This window comes from Sardina pilchardus, chromosome 4, assembly GCF_963854185.1.
Source record: "Sardina pilchardus chromosome 4, fSarPil1.1, whole genome shotgun sequence".
Lineage (NCBI taxonomy): Eukaryota > Metazoa > Chordata > Actinopteri > Clupeiformes > Clupeidae > Sardina > Sardina pilchardus.
In genome coordinates, this window is record NC_084997.1 from 9771476 (window position 1) to 9789742 (window position 18267).

The 18267-nt window shown below is 50.0% G+C and overlaps 1 protein-coding gene across 1 annotated transcript in view; it reads left to right on the forward strand.

The window, feature by feature from the left end:
• LOC134077987 (kalirin-like) overlaps positions 1-17533 on the forward strand; it is a 73755-nt gene extending 56222 nt beyond the window's left edge. The window contains exons 3-11 of the mRNA XM_062533618.1: positions 1814-1928; positions 6802-6994; positions 7627-7800; positions 8227-8565; positions 12141-12263; positions 14410-14601; positions 15190-15321; positions 16737-16967; positions 17507-17533. Of these exons, the coding sequence (XP_062389602.1) occupies positions 1814-1928; positions 6802-6994; positions 7627-7800; positions 8227-8565; positions 12141-12263; positions 14410-14601; positions 15190-15321; positions 16737-16967; positions 17507-17533 (1526 nt within the window). The remainder of the gene's footprint in view (positions 1-1813; positions 1929-6801; positions 6995-7626; positions 7801-8226; positions 8566-12140; positions 12264-14409; positions 14602-15189; positions 15322-16736; positions 16968-17506) is intronic.
• Positions 17534-18267: the final 734 nt, after the last annotated feature.

Below are 18267 nucleotides of genomic sequence, written 5' to 3' on the forward strand. Positions count from 1 at the left end.
CGTCCGTCCCTCCCGCCCTCCATCTCTCCCTCCCTCCCTCTCTCCGTCTCTCTCTCTCTCTCCCCGCATCACTCAGGGCTGCAGCCGGAGCAGGAGAGGCCCTCTCGCTCCACAAGTCCACCTCCTCACGGACTGGCTTAGGGCCATGTCAGCACAAGGGTACAGCCATCCATCAAAACTTTGCCTGCCCCCTCGCCCCCCTCACCCCCCCGTGTTTCCATGCAAGTGAGTGGTGCGCTGGATGTCTAGAGGGCCTAGTCTTGTGTACAGTCCCGGTCAGACGCACACACCCTTCCTTAAAGGGACAAGAGGGATGGGGGTCGAGGCCAAGCACCTCCTCTAAGATGAAAGCCGGTGTGTGTGTGTGTGTGGGGGGGGGGGGTCTCCTAGTGGCGGAGCGCCATGTAAACAGAGTTCAAACGAGCGGGGGGCTCACTCTGCTCTGCTCTGCTCTGCTCTATAGTGCACTGGTGGGGTTGGGGGTTGGGGAGGGGGGGGGGGGGGGGTCTGGAGTTAGAGATCGTTAGTTGCTGGCTCTGTTCCCTCTAGTTTGAATGGAGGCGGAGGTCAGCACTGGAGCAGATGAGGGAGGAGGAGGTGTGTGTGGAGGTGACGGGGATGCAGGGGGAGGTGGAGGAGGTGTGGACATGTGTGGAGGTGGGGGGTGTAGGAGCTGAGCTGGAGGCATGGTGGCGCAGGCTCATAAAGGAGCCAACGTAACGGAGCACACAGAGAGGCTCATTTATGGTAATAAACATACGACTGCCATTAGTGAGAGGGAGGAGGGAGGAGGGAGGAGGGGAGGGAGGGGAGGCTTTGGGGTGAGCATGGTGGGGAGGGGACCTCCGCGGTTTCCCCTTGGGATGGAAGTAGTCTGGCATGAATCTTAGATGAACCCCCCCCCCCCCCCTCGTCTTTTTATCTCTCTCTCCTCCTCCTCCTTCTCCTCCTCTTCTGCCTGTGCTTCCGCCTCCTCCTCCTCCTCCTCCTCCTCCTCCCTCCTAAAATACATCAGCATGTTTTCAGCTGTAACTCAGTTTCCTTTATCTGGTGGTGAGCGGCTGTGCATGGTGCAGTCTTGGCCCCCTCCCAAAGCCCAGATGAAGGCAGAAGGGGGTGGTGGGGCTGGGGTGGAGGGGGTGGAGGGGGTGTAGAGGGCCATGCAGAGCTGTGAGGAGGGTGGAGATTGAAGGAGGGATGGTGGAGGAGGAGGAGGGAGAAGACATGGTGAGGAGCTTAGGCTCACACGTGCAGACAGCATCAGGCTGGGCCCTCCTGGAGTCTGTCAGGCAGGGAGAGATCTGCCTCTCACCCCGGATCAGTCACACTCCCCCCCCCCTCCCTGATAAGGCTCCTGCTCCCTTGGGCCACACTTGCACCCCTGGGGGCCCACAGAGATCAGGCCCACACTCTCTCCGGCCTGCCCACTCCTCACTCAGCACGCCACACACAGGGGACAGGCCTGGGAAACTAGACCCGGCAGAGCGAAAACATGCGCACGGGAGGTGAGCGGCATGCCAGCCCAGACACTCAGTCTGGTTTTATGGGACGCGCCTGTGCCTTTTAATTGATTTATAAAGGACAACTTGACAGGACGAATGAGGGAGAGTGTGAGAGAGAGTGAGAGAGAGTGAGAGAGAGAGAGAGAGAGAGAGAGTGAGAGTGCGAGTGAAAGAGAGAGAGAGAGAGAGAGAGAGAGAGGACGTTGTAGAGGGTGTGATGTTTATTTATTTTCTTCTCTCCCCAGCTAATGTTCCGCCTCGGAGCGGAACCGAGACGCTCTCGTAAATAACAGCATTGGCTTTTCCCACAGGGGGTCGGGACAAGAGAGGAGGCCCCATTTTGACGTTCCCCGCCAGAAGCAACCACGACAGAATAAAGCACGAGGAGCTGCGCAAGCTGGTCACCTACCTGTCCACTGTGCCCAGGTAAGGGGTGGGTGGGGTGTGGGCGGAGGGTAGCGTAGTGTCCAGTCAACAGACCCTTCGTGTCTTCTTGCTCTGCCCAAAAATCCTAGGAATTCGTCCAGATTAAGAGTCGACATAAATTTACAGAGATAAAGCAAGAGTAAAGAAAAGTATGCGCTGCGATACGAATACACGAGGGCAGAGAGTAGCGAGCGCGTGCAGCTGCGTAGTAAATATTAGTGATTTGCACATGAGAAGTAAACGCGCACCACTGGTCAGAGATCAGTGCTGTGGGATGGGATGGGGCCTTTATTTATGAGCTGTGCGGTCAGACGAGAGGAGCCGTGCAGGTGCATCTCAGCCGCACGCACTGGAGGACGGTGGGTTTGGAGTGAGGGCTCAGTCATGACTGCCCCCTGTGCTCTTAGTACAGTTTCAGAACTATGTGATTAACTGACATTTTATAGGTATCAAACTCTACAAGTTGCGTGATTGGGAAAGGAAAGCATTCTGAATGGAACTCCATGTTTTTGGCTAACTAATGTCTTAAACGCCAAGAGTCATAATCAACATCTGGTGCAGTGATAGCAAATCATCCCAATTTACAGCATCTTATCAGCAAAGCCAGAACATGCAGAATAAATCTCTGTGGCCAGTTCTCCTCCTGTCGTGGTGTTTTACTGATGTGGTGGTCATGCTCGTAGAGGGGAGCAGGAGAGAGCAGGGTCAGTGTGTCTGAGAGCCCAGTCCTGTGTACTCCACCCTGGGCCCTGTCAGGAGGCCTGCTTATCAGGATTAGCTGTGTTGATGGAGGCTTGGCGTGCAAAGATAAATGTCTCCCCCCCCCCCCCCCCCCGACAACCCCACAACCCTCTTCCATCACCTTCCCTGTGAGGCCTGCCTCTCCCTCCAATACCAGGTACTCTCTATAGCTGGTGACCCCATATTTTGCTATTTGCATAGATCCTTCCCCCCGCTGTTAGCCTAGCCTTAATACATAATGTATCAGGATGCCATGTCATTATACCGTTGGCAGCCTTTCTGCCTCCGTCCGGCCGCCCAGTGACCCACTCCCTGCTGGCGCCTCGCTGGCCTCTCTCTCTCCCCGCTGCTGCTGCCGCTGCTGCTCTGTAGTGCATTACTCTAAGTGGCCGGAGTCCCAGCGCCGCGGTGCTGTTAGCGGTTAGCGGTAGCACGCTGAGGAGGAGGAGGAGGAGGAGGAGGAGGAGGAGGAGGAGGAGAGGGTGTCCTTGAAGGGACGGTAATGTAAACAGCTAGCCCAGCGCTGCGGCTCTTCCGCTGGCTCCCAGGCCTCTCGTTCAGCCACCACCACCACCACCTCCACCTCTCTCTCCCTCGTCCTCCTCTATCCTCCATCCAAACACACACTTGTCTTTCCAGGAGGGCCATTATGTGAAGCTCCCTGAAGGAGCCGCGCATCACCGATGATTTATGGTCATTTGGCCAAACAGCTGCTTTTGTGCTGTACCCACCAAACCAAGGACAATTTCTCCCTCTCTCTTTCGCTTCCTTTCTTGTTCTTGAAAGGAGCAAAAAAAATTGTCCTTTCTCTCCTGATCACATGATATATCTCTCTGATGAATGCCATTGTTCTGCAGCTGGGTCTTGGTTGTAGGAGATTATCATTTATTGTAGCTGAAATCAATCTTTGCTCCTCTGCAAAATTATAATGTTTTTGGACAAAAAGAAGCCTTAGAATCTTTAGCTGTAGAGACAGAGTGTAAGAGACGGTCTTGAAGATTGGCCTTGGCGTTGAGCCTCTATTCCCTGCATGAGGAGACCGTCTAGGTGGATAAACACTGATTTGCTCAGAGATCTCAGCCTTTAAAATGTCACATCTGCTGCCTGCCATTGTCTCTGCATAATTGGAGCATTTAGTTTAGAGACTGTGGGATACAAACTGCTAAGTGCTGTGTGTGTGTGTGTGTGTGTGTGTGTGTGTGTGCGTACAGTATGTGTGTGCACATGTGCGTGGGTGTGAGATATGTGCTGTAAAATCAGGCCCAGTATGTGAGGTGTCTGAGTAACTTATGCACGCATATCTGAGCATGTGTGTCTGACTCTTAGCTCATGCATGAGTTAGAATTAGCATGTGTGAGAGTGTTTGATTAAATATCTTGACATGCCTTAGCATGTTTATTTTTATGTACAGATGTGTACATTTACTCTACCGTGTGATAATGGTAGTGTGTGTTTGCATGTGTATTTGTGTGTTTGTGGTGTGTGTGTGTGTTAGCGAGGCTACACTTGAGTGAAGTTGTGTCTGCTGCAGTGACGGGATGATGGTGAGCTCACTGGAGCATCGATCAGGCCTGGCACTTGGCCTGTGAAGTCAGCTTCAAAGCCTGTCTCCAGAACCCAGAACAAAGCAGCACTTAATGAGAGTTTAAACAGCCAGCGAGAGAGTGATAGAGGCAGTGAGAGAGAGAGAGAGAGAGACCCTCTGCTTGACCCTACATTGCCAACATTTGTCCAACAGTGACCAGTAAAGGGAATTACAATGAGAAAAAGACCGAGACAAAAAGAAGGATGGAGAGAAAGAAAGAGAGTGTGAGAGAGAGAGAGAAAGAGAGAGCGAGAGAGAGAGAGAGAATAGCAGCTGAACATCTTGGGCAAATCCTTCAAAATTGAGTGACCCTCAAACTGACAGGCACAATATTCTGTCCTTGATCTCTCCGAGTTAAACTCAAACCAAACCTCTCAGGCTTTTTTCCCTAGTCGTTCTCTAGTGCGTTTTTTTTGTGTGTGTGTTCCCTTTGGTCGATACTGAGCAGTTGATCTTTGGAGTCTTGGAACAAGACGCAGTGCCTGCGCTCTCGTGGTGGGAACCGTCACACTGACGCTCACTCAGTGCTTTCATATCATGCAGAAACATCACATGTGAGAAACAGCCGAGCTGCGTGAACCCAGCGAGGCCTTTTGCCGTGCGTCATGAAAGTGAAACCTTTTGACTCCATTAAGTTAGAGCAAAGTGCCGGGGTCACGGCCCCCATGTCACGTCACTGTACCACGGGACAATGCCTGTTGTTGTTTTGTGTCAGGCACACACACACACACACAAAAAAGAATCAATCTCATTGACCCCTTACTACCAGTGTCCCTGGGGGCTATTATTCAGCGCTGCATGGCAAGGACATGTGCAATGTTTGAGATTCATTCAAAGCAAAAGGCTCGCTCACGTTCCCCTTTCAGACGGCGAGTACTTTCCCAAGGCATCGATTTAGAGAAATGAACCAGGGGCTGCTTTCTGACAGACTGTGTAAGGGAGAGAATGATGTCATGGCTTTCCAGTTCTGCACACACACATATTCCCACACGCACACACACACACACACACACTCTTGTTAAGTCAAGGTGAACATCGGGCCATAATAATGGCTTTGGATGGAGGGAGAAAAGAAAGCGCTCTGTGGTAAAGGGCACAGAGGATTGGTCCACTGGCATTTGTGCTGGAAGCTCAAGCCATAATAGGGCTTCCCAGAGTAACCGTGCCTCATCCACTCAACACAAAAGAGAGGAAAGTCATCCGGCCTCTAACACTTCCTCCCCCCAAGCAGTGTGATGTCAGGTTCTCTCTGGGCTGTTGTTTTTGGACGGCGCGCGCGCTGAGAATAGCAGACGTCAGGAAGTGAAAGAGCCTAATAAGGAGGAGGGTTTTTTCTCTTTTTTTCCCACGTTGTTGCTGAAGAGACCCCTCCACTGGTGCCGACTCACTGTGTCCTGTGGGTCTCTCTCTTTCTGCCCTCCTCTCTTTCTCTCTTTCCCTCTCTCTCTCTTTCTCTCTCTCTCTCTCTTTCTCACAACTGGGAAGGAACATTATATCTTTGTGATATTATTTCCACTGATATTGGAACACAGTGGCAATGCTTCAGGAGCGAGCGAGAGAGAGAGAGAGAGAGAGAGAGAGAGAGAGAGAGAGAGAGAGAGAGAGACACAGAGAGAGAGAGAGTGTGTGTGTGTGTGTGTGTGTGTGTGTGTGTGTGTGTGTGTGTGAGAGAGAGAGAGAGTGTGTGAGAGAGAGAGAGGCGAGGATGGAGGATGAGGGAGTTGGGTGGGCGCATCGAGGGGGCAAAGCAATTACGGTTTATTTTTATCTCCCAATCACCGCCGAGTGCTTTCAAAGCAGCGGCGCTAAGAATAGCACTGGCCGTGCTGCTGGAGCAGCCTGCTAACCTGACATAAGAAAAATGGGGACATCCATTTTGGGGATTTCTTCAATAGATTCTTCGCCAGCGAGCGAAACCCATTACTCAGACACTCCTGGGGCCAGTGTGTGGGTGATTGCGTGTTTGCGTCGCCCTCCACAGCCCTCCACGGCCTGCCTCTCCCGTAATGAGAAACCTTGAGACACTGCGCTCTGGAGAGGACCTTAAAGGATGAATTAGCGGGGCAGAAGAATGCAAAGGCCAGTCGTGTTTGAGTTGGTCACAGCCTCGGCAGTGTTGCCTGAGGGAGGGTGAATGGGAATCAGATGCACTCTAGAGGGAGGGCCCCTGGAGAGGGGGCCCCTCTGAGGGCCAACGGGCAGGGAGGGGATGGAGCTCTCTCTCTCTTGCTCTCTCTCTCATGCTCTCTCTCTCTTGCTCTCTCTCTCTTGCTCTCTCTCTCTCTCTCATGCTCTCTCTCTCTTTCTCTCTCTCTTGCTCTCTCTCTCTCTCTTTCAATTAAAATTCAAATTCAAAAGGAGCTTTATTAGCATGACCATAACGTTGTACTGTACAGTATTGCCAAAGCATTTGGGTCAAAATACATCAAAAGGGGAGGGGGAGTGAGAAGGGGGAAACACACAAGTAAAACAGAATAATGATAATTGTGCAATTATGAACTATGGCAACTCTCTCTCTCTCTCTCTCTCTCTCCCTCTCCTTGGCAGTGAGGATGTGTGCAAGCGCGGCTTCACTGTGATCATTGACATGCGCGGTTCCAAGTGGGACCTGATCAAGCCGCTGCTGAAGACCCTACAGGAAGCCTTCCCCGCCGAGATCTGCGTCGCCCTCATCATCAAGCCCGACAACTTCTGGCAGAAGCAGAAGACCAACTTTGGCAGTGCCAAGTTTACCTTTGAGGTATTGTACCATATGTGGTGGCACTCTGCCACTTTTCCATGAGCATAATCACCAGGTCTCGCCTCCAAATGTGGGACTTGGGTGGGAATTGGGACCGTTTGGGCTGGCGGACTCAATTGAAACTATTTACGCAGTGCTTTTGGACTCCGTCTCTCCACACATCAGAGACACAGACAGTAGTAATCTATTTTAACAAGATCTTCATAAACACCTTAATAGAAAAGCCATTTCGCACACTGTTCGCGTCATTATTTTTAACGACGGCAACATTTCTCCCTATTCGCACCACCTCCATGCTCAGTAGCGCAGGTCGGGGGGTCAGTCCTTGCCACAGTGGTGTGTTTTTTTAAGGAACCGGTTCCTCGACTCTTTCTGGCACACCGTAGCTCCCTCTTTTCTCCAGCCTGCCTTTTCATCTCCTCAGAGAGGCCCCTCTAATGAGCGCCGGCCTGAAAGGAACACTTCACGTTTCCACTCAGCCAGCATAACCTGACCTCTCTCTCTCTCTCTTTCTCTCTCCCTCTCTCTCTCTCCCTCTCTCTCTCTCTCTCTCTCTCTCTCCCTCCCTCTCTCTCTCTCTCTCTCTCCCTCTCTCTCTCTTTCTCTGTGTTTTTATTGTGTGGCGTTGACAGACTAGCATGGTGTCAGTGGAAGGGCTGACTAAGCTAGTGGACCCGTCTCAGCTGACGGACGACTTTGAGGGCTCGCTGGAGTACAACCACGAGGAGTGGATGGAGCTGCGCATGTCACTGGAGGAGTTCATGGGGAGCGCCGTGCACCTCCTGTCCCGCCTGGAGGACCTACAGGTGAGGAGCGGAGGAGGGGGGAGGGGGGGAGCGGGGGGAACCAAATTATTCAGTGACATTCTAGAAAATAAAAACTTCATTGCACTTGTCAGTGGCATAAGTAATATCGGGTAAAATATATTTTCAATATTTGCTGGTGATAAATATTGCGCCGTGTCAAGATAGCATCAAAAGAAATTGAACGGTGAAGTGGAGGTTATTGCATGGCTTGAGCAACCGCCAGAGGTTTGTGATTTATGGTGGGTGTAAATTCAGCAGGAAAATGCAACCCTTTCCACATCAACTCCTACAAGAAGTGCTGTCTTAACGACTGAGACTGTGCAGGTGCTGGCCTTGACCGCAGTGGTAACCATAGTGTTGTTTAGAAGAATAATAAAGGCAAACAGCTAAAAGTGCGAGTGTGTGTTTTTTTCTCCCGTGGTGAAGGAGCTGCTGGCCAAGAAGGAGTTCCCGGTGGACGTGGAGGGCTCCCGGCGCCTCATCGACGAGCACACGCAGCTGAAGAAGAAGGTGATGAAGGCGCCCGTGGACGAGCTGGACCGCGAGGGCCAGCGGCTGCTGCAGTGCATCCGCGCCAGCGACGGCTTCTCGGGCCGCAACTGCATCTCGGGCAGCGCCGACTTCCAGAGCGTGGTGCCCAAGATCGCCAGCCTGCTGGACAAGCTGCACTCCACGCGCCAGCACCTGCACCAGATGTGGCACGTGCGCAAGCTCAAGCTGGACCAGTGCTTCCAGCTGCGGCTCTTCGAGCAGGACGCCGAGAAGGTCGGTGTGAGACGACGCGACACGGCGCGACACGACACGACAGGCAGATTAGCGCTGAGGAGTTCCGTGACAAAGGGTCGTAAACACACAAGGCTGATTTAGGATGAGGAGATGAGAAATGGCCGTGAGAACATAAAACACAGCTTAATTATGCATCTATATAGGGTAATACGTTTTTTTGGTTAGCAGTGACTTAAGTGACTTTCTGGGAATACGTATAGTAGATTTGACTTTGCGCGCTGATAGCAATCATGAGAATAGATACTCTGAGAAAAAGGAAATAGCCTTTAGGGCTCTCCATGGCTTTGTAATCAGCCACAATAGTTTCAGCACGGCTCAGCAGTATCAACCAATCAGCATTCCAGCATTCCATTAATATTCTGTATGCACCACATGATGAAGGTGAAGAGAGGGTTTCAATGGTGACTAAATCTGGTGGAAATTTGCAAGAAATGCTTACAGCAGTTCAACTCGCAGGCAGCATTGTTAGCAATAATTATGAGAAGAAAAATATATAATTGTTTTATACAAAACAAATGCAAGGGAAACAGAAATTTAGTAAACTGCACAATGAATGTTTGTTTCAGCATAATGTACAATGTACAGAGAGTACAGTGTACAGTCTGTGAAAAAAATATACATTTTCCCACCTTCTGTTTCCTTGAGAAATGTACACAGCAACCATCAATCTGAGTGGTGCTGGACAGACAGGGAATGTTGGAAGCGTTTGGGTCTGGATGAGCCCGCTGTGTTGAGGGATGACATTGGCCTTTTCGGCTGCAGAGTCAACTAGCGTGGTAAACAAACTATTCTCCAACATTTCGGAGTTATTCATTCTCATTTTTAAAACCTGTCCCTTGTGTGCAAATATTTATTCAAGGCACACGCCTCAATGTCTTCAGTGCAGCATTGAATAACAAACATGGGGGTGATAGGAATTTGTGTGGTGGGCTCAGCTTGCATGTGGGCTTCGGTCGTTGACTTGATATTTCTGCTGGCTGGCTTGTCATTTGGAGAAATCATCCAGTAATGTCCGCTTGTTTAGATAACCAGCAGGCATCCATTTTTGAAATGTAAACAGAATAACACAGCCAGTAGGATACTGTAAAGTGATGACAACCCAATGTGAATCTCACCACTAAAAGCCCTGGCACTTAAGGTGAGGAGACTTGCAATAGCCAGGCCTCGTGAGACGCGAGGGGAAAATAGCCATCCTTAAAAACAGCCTCACATTATTCAATACCGTTATTTCGATTGGCCAAGCGTCTTCATTTTCTAACCATGGAATGCGTGACGTGACCGAAGAGCAGGCAGCAGAGGAGTGTAGCGAGTGTTTGCTTTCGAGAGACAGTGACGGAGTGATCCTTCAGCCCGGGATCAACACCAGGCTTTCCCCCTCCTTATTTAACCCAGAATGATGAACTGGAGGGACAGTGGCCCCTGGATTATACACTGAGAGGCTCATTTCGATAAGTGCACTCTCTTCCCCTAATTGCAGTGTTTTCCCATGGTGCCTTTGATGAGGACAGGCCCACATAATGATTCATTTGCTCTGGTGCGACAGCCAATCAAGGCTCCCATGCTGGCTGTGTGTGGGTGCATTGCCCCCCCCCCCCCCCCCCCCTCCGCCCCCCATCCCTGGGGAGATGTTTTTTTTGTCATACCGTAACTAATAACGCCGATCAATGCATTACGCAATCAGTTTGCCCAGGGCCACCTCCCCAGACTCACTGCATCAGATGCTGTTGCCATGGCCTGGAGACATGTCACGTGGGGCTGCCAGTGTGCCCCTGCCAGTCCTTCCCACCAGTTTCCCTGCACCTGCTGTTCCACTTTAAAAGCCATATTGGGAATGGCGCTTTACGTGGACGCTTAAGTGCCATTGAAGTCGGACGGTTCAAAAGGGATGTGTCCTCTTTTTTCGCTGTGGTAAAAATGAGGTGCTTTCCCTGAGCCCCCAGTAAAGCCAGCTCATATGTGTGAGGATCCAGATCAAAGACAGCAATAACCGTCTGCAGGGCCCCCATCCCTCCCTCACTCACTCACTCTCTCTTCTCACACTCTTCTCTCTCTTTCTCTCTTCGTCTCTCTCTCTTCTCTCTCCTCTATCTCTCCCTTCTCATACTCCTTTCTCTCCCCTCTCTCTCTCTCTCTCTCTCTCTCTCTCTCTCTCTCCTGTCTCTATCCCCTCTCTCAGTCCTCTCTTTTTCTCTTTCTTGCTTCCTCTCTCTCTCTTTCCCCCTCTCTCTGTCCATATGTGCTATGACCTCATGTCGGCTCCCCGGCCCTGTGATTAGTGTCTATATTCATCTCGCTCGAGGGCCCCGGGTTGATAATTTTTCCTGACGCGCTGTGGTGTCCAAGCGGCTGTACTCTTTGTTTTTTTTTGACTTCGCGAGCATTTTTGAGGCTTACTCCAGTGTTTATTTTCGACAAAGTCGGCCGACACCGGGGACGTCTGCTGACTCACAAACAGATCTTGAAATGTGACGGTCATCCCTTCAGACAGGAATGTTTGGTCTGGCACTCGAGCGAAATCAAAAGGCCAAGTGCAAGACTCCCAGACTGCCAAACTGCAGCTTTTCATCAGTAATGCAGAGTGCAGAGAAAGCAGTTTGCAGCTTGTAGTTGCCGGTGCTTCTTCCTTTATCAATTGACATTTATACTTGAGATTGATGAAAGGCTTGTATTTGAATGAAATGATAATGATCAAACATTTATGATGCTTCAGAGATTATTTGGTTTGATTTGAATTTGTCTGTCTTTTTTTTCTATTAACATTCTTCATGCTCCTTTAGCATAGAATGAATCGAGAAGTGTTTGCTCTCAATCTTCAGTTTATTTGCTATTTGTAATGCCTGTGTTGTCTCTGTATCGATTTTCTCTCCAGTTAATCAAGTTTAAAACCAATTTAAACAAGGATACTGCTGTCTAACAGCCGTACCATTCTGCCAAGTGTGAAATTTGCAGATAAGATTGGATTGAAGTAGATTGCAGTCTAGTTTTAATTGAATTTGCCAAAATATTCAATCTGGGCTAATTAACATTAGCCCATCAAAACACTCTTTAATCTTGGCCTATTAGTTCTGAAAATACATTCTCTGTTTTATCCTTTGTACAACAGGAACGTACCTCTTACGAGTCATTCTCTTTTTTTAATAAGGGGCCTTTGTGTTCGATGGCCAATGACGCGATGGCTGTTTAAGAACACACTTGATTGATCTGGTCAGTCCACTAATGCTGGCCGGTCTGGAGTGTGGCCATGGACTCCTAGAGGGAGAAATAGACTAAATATGACTCAGTAATCCCCTCAGCATTCACCCCTGAATAGAGGGCTCCATTTTTTTTGACGACATCATTGATGTTGATCCACCTCCAATATATATAGATGCGCAAGCCAACGGTGACTTCATTTCCTTAATATAAACCTTTCCTCTACAAAAGCGATGAGAGCCGTTGGAGTATTCTAGAACATTCTTGTGATCTTTGAGTGATTACAGATATCCCCTACAGAAATGAGTGTAATGATAACACCTTTCCCTCGTGCTGTGTTTTGTGTGCGCTCTCCCTCCCAGATGTTTGACTGGATCAGTCACAACAAGGAGCTGTTCCTCCAGAGCCACACCGAGATCGGCGTGAGCTACCAGCACGCCGTGGACCTGCAGACCCAACACAATCACTTCGCCATGAACTCCATGGTGAGTCTCTCTCTCTCTTTCTATCTCTCTCTCTCACTCTCTGTCTTTAGAAGAGGACGGTTGTGGTCTCTCTCTCTCTTTCTCTCTCTCTCTCTCTCTCTCGCTCGCTCTCTCTTTCTCTGTCTTTAGAGGAGAGGGGGGTTGTGGTCCAGCGCAGACTCAACTCAATTACCCAGGGGTCAGTGGGGCTGGGTGGTGCACTTGAGAACCTTAATGTATCGGTTCAGAGAAATTGATCAGCACAGGAATGGATTCAGGTCTCAATAAAATTCTACACACAGTGACACATGCAGAATGCATGCGTGTGTGTGTGTGCATGTGTGCATGTGGGCCTATGAGCATTCTTACATGCAAAAAATTTTGTTGCAAAAAAAAAATTGTAAAATGAAAAAATTATGTCTTATTTTCATAGCATTCCTTGTTTTAATAAAGGCCTTTGTATGTGCCGGGTGAATTTGTCTCCTGCTGAGTGTGAGTTTGTGTGTGTGTGTGTGTGTGTGTGTGTGTGTTTGTGTGTGTGTGTGTGTGTGTGTGTGATTATGAGTGGAGTGTGTGCTGTGGTGTGAGGGTGGTATGTGGTGAGTGGTGGTCTCAGCAGGCCTCCTGCCACCCGTCTGTGCTCCTCTCCTCTCCTCTCATCTCCTCTCCTCTCCTCTCCTCTCCTCTCCTCTCCTCTCATCTCATCTCCTCTCCTCTCCTATCCTCTCCTCTCCTCTCCTCTCCTCTCCTCTCCTCTCCTCTCCTCTCCTATCCTCTCCTATCCTCTCCTCTCCTCTCCTCTCCTCTCCTCTCCTCTCCTCTCCTCTCCTCTCCTCTCCTCTCCTCTCCTCTCCTCTGCTCTCCTATCCTCTCCACTCCTCTCCACTCCTCTCTTGAGAACACAGATTGACTCCACCAGCCTGTTGCCACGGCGCAGTCATCACAGAAGCAGATCCACCGTAGCGCCATCCCATTCCATCCCTCACACACACACACACACACAGTAAAAAAACACATCAAACTTTCAGCACACGAAAGGAACCGCAGTGAAAACCTTGAGTCATAGCCATGATGACAGCACAGATCTCACCCCCCGTCTCACTCTCTCGCTGTCTCACTCTCCCGCTGTCTTGCTTTCATCTCATTTCCAAGTCCCTGATTCAGGCCTGCCTGCTCTGTGCCCACCACTTAATTAGGCCGCTGGTTTAAATGAGCACTTATTAGCGTTTTTGCGCCGTCATTAGAGGCTGTAATCAGGTTAGCAGTAAATAAACAGCGCTGCGGCGGCCCGACGGGAGGCTGCGAAATGAACAGAGCTCTCTCTCTCTGAGCGGCCCTGAGACACGCCATGAACAGACATGATGGATGGGTGGCTGTGCAAGAGGAGCCAGATGGCAGCAGGGAGCATGTGAATCCATGTGTGTGAGTGTGTGTATGTCTGTGTGTGCATCTGTGTGAGTGTGTCTGTGTGTGTGTGTGTGTGCATCTGTGTATGTGTGCGTCTCTGTTAGTGTGTGTGTGTTTGTGCGTGCGCGTGTGTGTGCGTGCGTGCGTGCATGCGCATGTGCGTCTGTGTGTGTGTATTTGTGCGTCTGTGTGTGTGTGTGCGCATGTGTGTGTGTGGGAGTGTGCGTTTATGCGTTTGTGCGTCTGTGTGTGTGTGTGGGAGTGTGAAAGACATCAGTGCTCGTCTGCCAGGGAATGATGGTGGGATTTTGTCACGCTTGTTGTCCTTTAGTTGTTTACCGCTCGCTTCACGCCGACTCACGTGTCATAAGTATTCGGTGTTGTGTGGCGCCGCCGCCGCCGATGGCACTTTAAGTCATGATAGAGCCGTCAGAGTGTGTGTGTATGTGTGTGTGTGTGTGTGTGTGTGTGTCTGTGTGGGGATCTGGCACAGACACAATAATGCTGGGTTCAACATTCATTCATTCCCATGTAGCAGACTATTAGTTGGAATTAACCTCGCTAAAGACCTAGCCTTAAAAGGTCTGACAATCTCACATTTTAAAATGTGCACAAATAGACGGCGGTTCTTATATGTCGTTCATCCCAGTTTAGCATAAATAGGAGAGGGATAAACCCAAATGGAAATGTTTTGTGTAAAAACAAGCCTTTAAAACAGCGTTTTATCCTGTGCTTACCTGTCGCTCTCCGCTCTCCGCAGAACGCCTACGTCAACATAACCCGCATCATGTCGGTGGCCTCGCGCCTGTCGGAGGCCGGTCACTACGCCTCGCAGCAGATCAAGCAGATCTCGGCGCAGCTGGACCAGGAGTGGAAGGGCTTCGCCGCCGCGCTGGACGAGCGGAGCACCATACTGGCCATGTCCGCCGTGTTCCACCAGAAATCAGAACAGGTACTAAAGGCAGAACCCCTTAGAACCCCCCCGTAGAACACCCCACTCCCTGCTCACGACAAAGCTTTTATAGCGCTCTTCCTTTAGAAACAGCCTAATACTGCAGTTGTATTCACACACTGTCTGATGAATGTGCTCCTCCAGTGCTCTTCATTGTTTAGTTGAGTAAAGGAGCTCTGAAATGGTGTTTGCTTTTCAGAGTAACGCTACAGTTAGACTGTGTAGAGTAGTCCTCTGTGAAGTAGCTCGAGAGAGAGCCGTGTTTGGTTTAAATTGGCGCGGTCACTGCAGGATTTTCACTGAGCGACGCTACTGTTTAACCACCGGTAAATGTTAAAGTACAGTGTGGTCGTGAAGTGCACTGGGGCTGACTGCTGGGGACAAAGCCCGCTTCCTGGGTACGGGATGTCGTAAAGGCCCGGCGGTCGAAAAGAAAACCCCAGCCTGTCAGAAAGCACTCCGCCAGTCCTCCGCCACCAGCGTGTCTGTGGCGGCGGCGGCCCCCCTGCGAGGCGCCGGGCCCCCCCCCCCCCCTCGGCCCGACGCGTCTCTGACCGACTGTGAATGCGTCTGTTGGCCCTCTTCCAGTTCCTGTCCGGCGTGGAGGCCTGGTGCAAGATCTGCAGCGAGGGAGGCCTGCCGTCGGGCATGCAGGACCTGGAGCTGGCCATCCACCACCACCAGACGCTCTACGAGCAGGTGACCCAAGCTTACACCGAGGTCAGTCCACGCCACAGCCAGCTCTCACACACACACACACACACACAGTAACACACACACACACACACACACACAGTAACACACACACACACACACACACACACACAGTAACACACACACACTGACCCTCACAGAGAGGTCACGCTCAGAGACACGCAGTCTAAACACAAACAACTAGCACACAGACAGAGCCAAGGAAAAGAGTCAAAATAAAAATTAGGGTGTGGGGAGGCATACACAAAAAATAAGGCCGGAGTTGTGTAAACAGTGATCCAGTCAGCTAATGTGATGTAAACAAAACTCCAATCAAGGACAGTAGGTTTGTTTGTCCAGTGTGGGGTGGTGACATGGCGTGCACGCTTTTCTCCTCTTCTTCTTCTCTCTCTCTCTCTCTCTCTCTCTCTCTCTCTCTCTCTCTCTCTCTCTCTCTCTCTCTCTCTCTCCACCTCTCTCTGTCTTTCTTCTCACTGCTTGCTCCAGAATTATTTTTTAGGAACGAATTTTGGGGGGGATGTGGTTTGTGAAAAGAAACATGGTCAGGGATGGAAATTTGCTGCTGCCTCGTGTTTTCAAAAATTCCATTTTTGGGACAAGAAGCAAACAAGAGATAAAGAGGCTAGCATTCGGCAGGCAGTGACAGGAACATTTTACCACAGATCTGTTTTTTAAAAAGAGAGAGAGAAAAGAGCCATGTGTTCATAATGTCAAATGTCTTTGCTTTTAGAAAGGTGCCCTTTTCATGTTGGATTGAAATCACACAGACGGCACCCTATGTGGTTCACAGCCTGTAATATGTTCACCGCTAGCATTTAGCGCTGGGTATTATCTTCTGGGAATAAGGTTCTTAGTCATGAAACATTTGCACAAGGTACCTTTGAGTAAATACCAGAAGTCTTAGCCAAGGCTTGTCCTGGTTTGTCTCTTCAAACAGCATACTTAGCCATAAGTGCTTTTGGTTGAAATAAATGGGGGGACGGTTTAGCAATGTTTGTCCTCATTGTGCTCTGAAGGAAGAAAAGTAAACATTCCTGAGATGGCCGTCATTTTGCAATTTGCCATAGAAATATGATTATGGGTTGAGCAAACCTAATTCAGACAGCAGGTTTTGGAACAGATTGGGTGGGTGGGTTGGGGTAGGGGGTGGGGGGTTGCTTGATTTACAGGCTTAGACAGAACAGTTCATAACATCTCACGGTTTCCCCACTTCTTTGCGTGCTTCTTCTTCTTTGTTCTAAACACTCCTAAATCTATGGTGTGATTTTAGCAGCGGGGGACTCTGATTGACTCTGATTGCACAGTGTCTCTATCCAAGCACTTAATGTAAACAGAGATATACAGCATGTCTTCAGGGATGCCTGAGGATACTCAATCCACCCCCCCGACCCCACCCCCCACCCCCCCAATGTGCCCCCCAGGTCAGTCAGGACGGGAAGGCGTTACTGGACGTCCTCCAGCGACCTCTGAGCCCGGGCGATGCCGAGTCCCTGACGGCCACGGCCAACTACTCCAAGGCGGTGCACTGCATCCTGGACGTGGTGCACGAGGTGCTGCACCACCAGCGGCGGCTGGAGAGCCTCTGGCAGCACAGGAAGGTGCGGCTGCACCAGCGCCTGCAGCTCTGCGTCTTCCAGCAGGACGTGCAGCAGGTAAACACACAAACAAACAAACAGGGTAACAGGAGTTTGGGTCAGCATCAACATAAGTGGGTCAATATCAACAATATCAACATCAGGTTACTGGACCTTGACAAGATTTGAATCATTTTACAAAGCTGTGAATGTTGTGTAGTAAGAAGCCATGTACTAGTCCTGTAGACATGCAAGCTCATACATAAGGTACTGTACTAGCAGAATTTGCTAGCTCATGCTATGTTGCGTGATTTTAGTGTACTTTTTGTCATGGTCCTCACTCCTCACAAATGCTTCCTTCTGGAGCATGAAGGGGAGGGATGCCATTTGATTGGCTGGTGTGCTCAAATATCATCAATCTTTCAGACTCTTAGTTGAGTCACTGACTGCTTCTGCCAAGTTTAGGATTAGCTTCTGCTGCAGATGCATGGCCACTATAGTTAAACACATGCAGCCTAAAGTAAATTCACTTGAGTAATTCTACCCTCTCTGTTACCAATGGTGATCCACAAACAAGTGTGGAGTTCACATATGTTATCGATCTCGGTTCATACCAGTGGCACAACCCCTGGTGTCTCCGCTAACTCAGCTACCTAAACATGGCACAGTGACATGCTGCTAAGCGTTGGGGCCCCACACAGGAATGTCTGAGATAACAGCATTTACAGTCAGGACTGCTTTTAGCAGGTAGAGGTTTTGTGCGGATTTGAAGTCGCTGTGTGGGCTTACAGCCTCTGGGAGAGTGGAGGAATATGGATCCATTTAAAGGCGTTTAAGTTCTCTCGCTGATGGACAGCTATTTATTTCTCTAGCATCATGTAGCTTGTTTGGTTTTATGCTAATTTCCTGTAATATAGCAATTTAAGGGAGCAGAGTGTTGACAGAGGAGATTTGTCAACACATGACTATAAATTGAGGGTTGTCCACTTTTTGTACGCAGCAAATGTTTTCCCTCCCTGCTCTAATATTGGAAATCTGCCCAGCGTGTACAGTTAATATCCCATGCATTAGGGCCCAGCTTTTAGTTTTTTTTCTTCTGAAATTCCAAGCTGTAGAGGCTGGATTTCGCCCCAAAGACAGGAGTGGTTTATCAGCCGAGCAGAGCTGAGCAGAGCCGAGCGCTGCGGCCCTGCCTGGGTCAGCTCTAATTCCACAGCAGAGGACCGGCCAAGCTGGCCAGCCAAATCAAGATCTGAACGGGGCCCAAAGCGCCCCAGCGCAGGGTGGGGGGAGAGCGGCGAGGAGGGAGAGAGCGAGAGAGAGGGAGAGAGAGAGAGAGAGAGAGAGAGAGAGTGTGAGAGAGAGAGAGAGAGAGTGA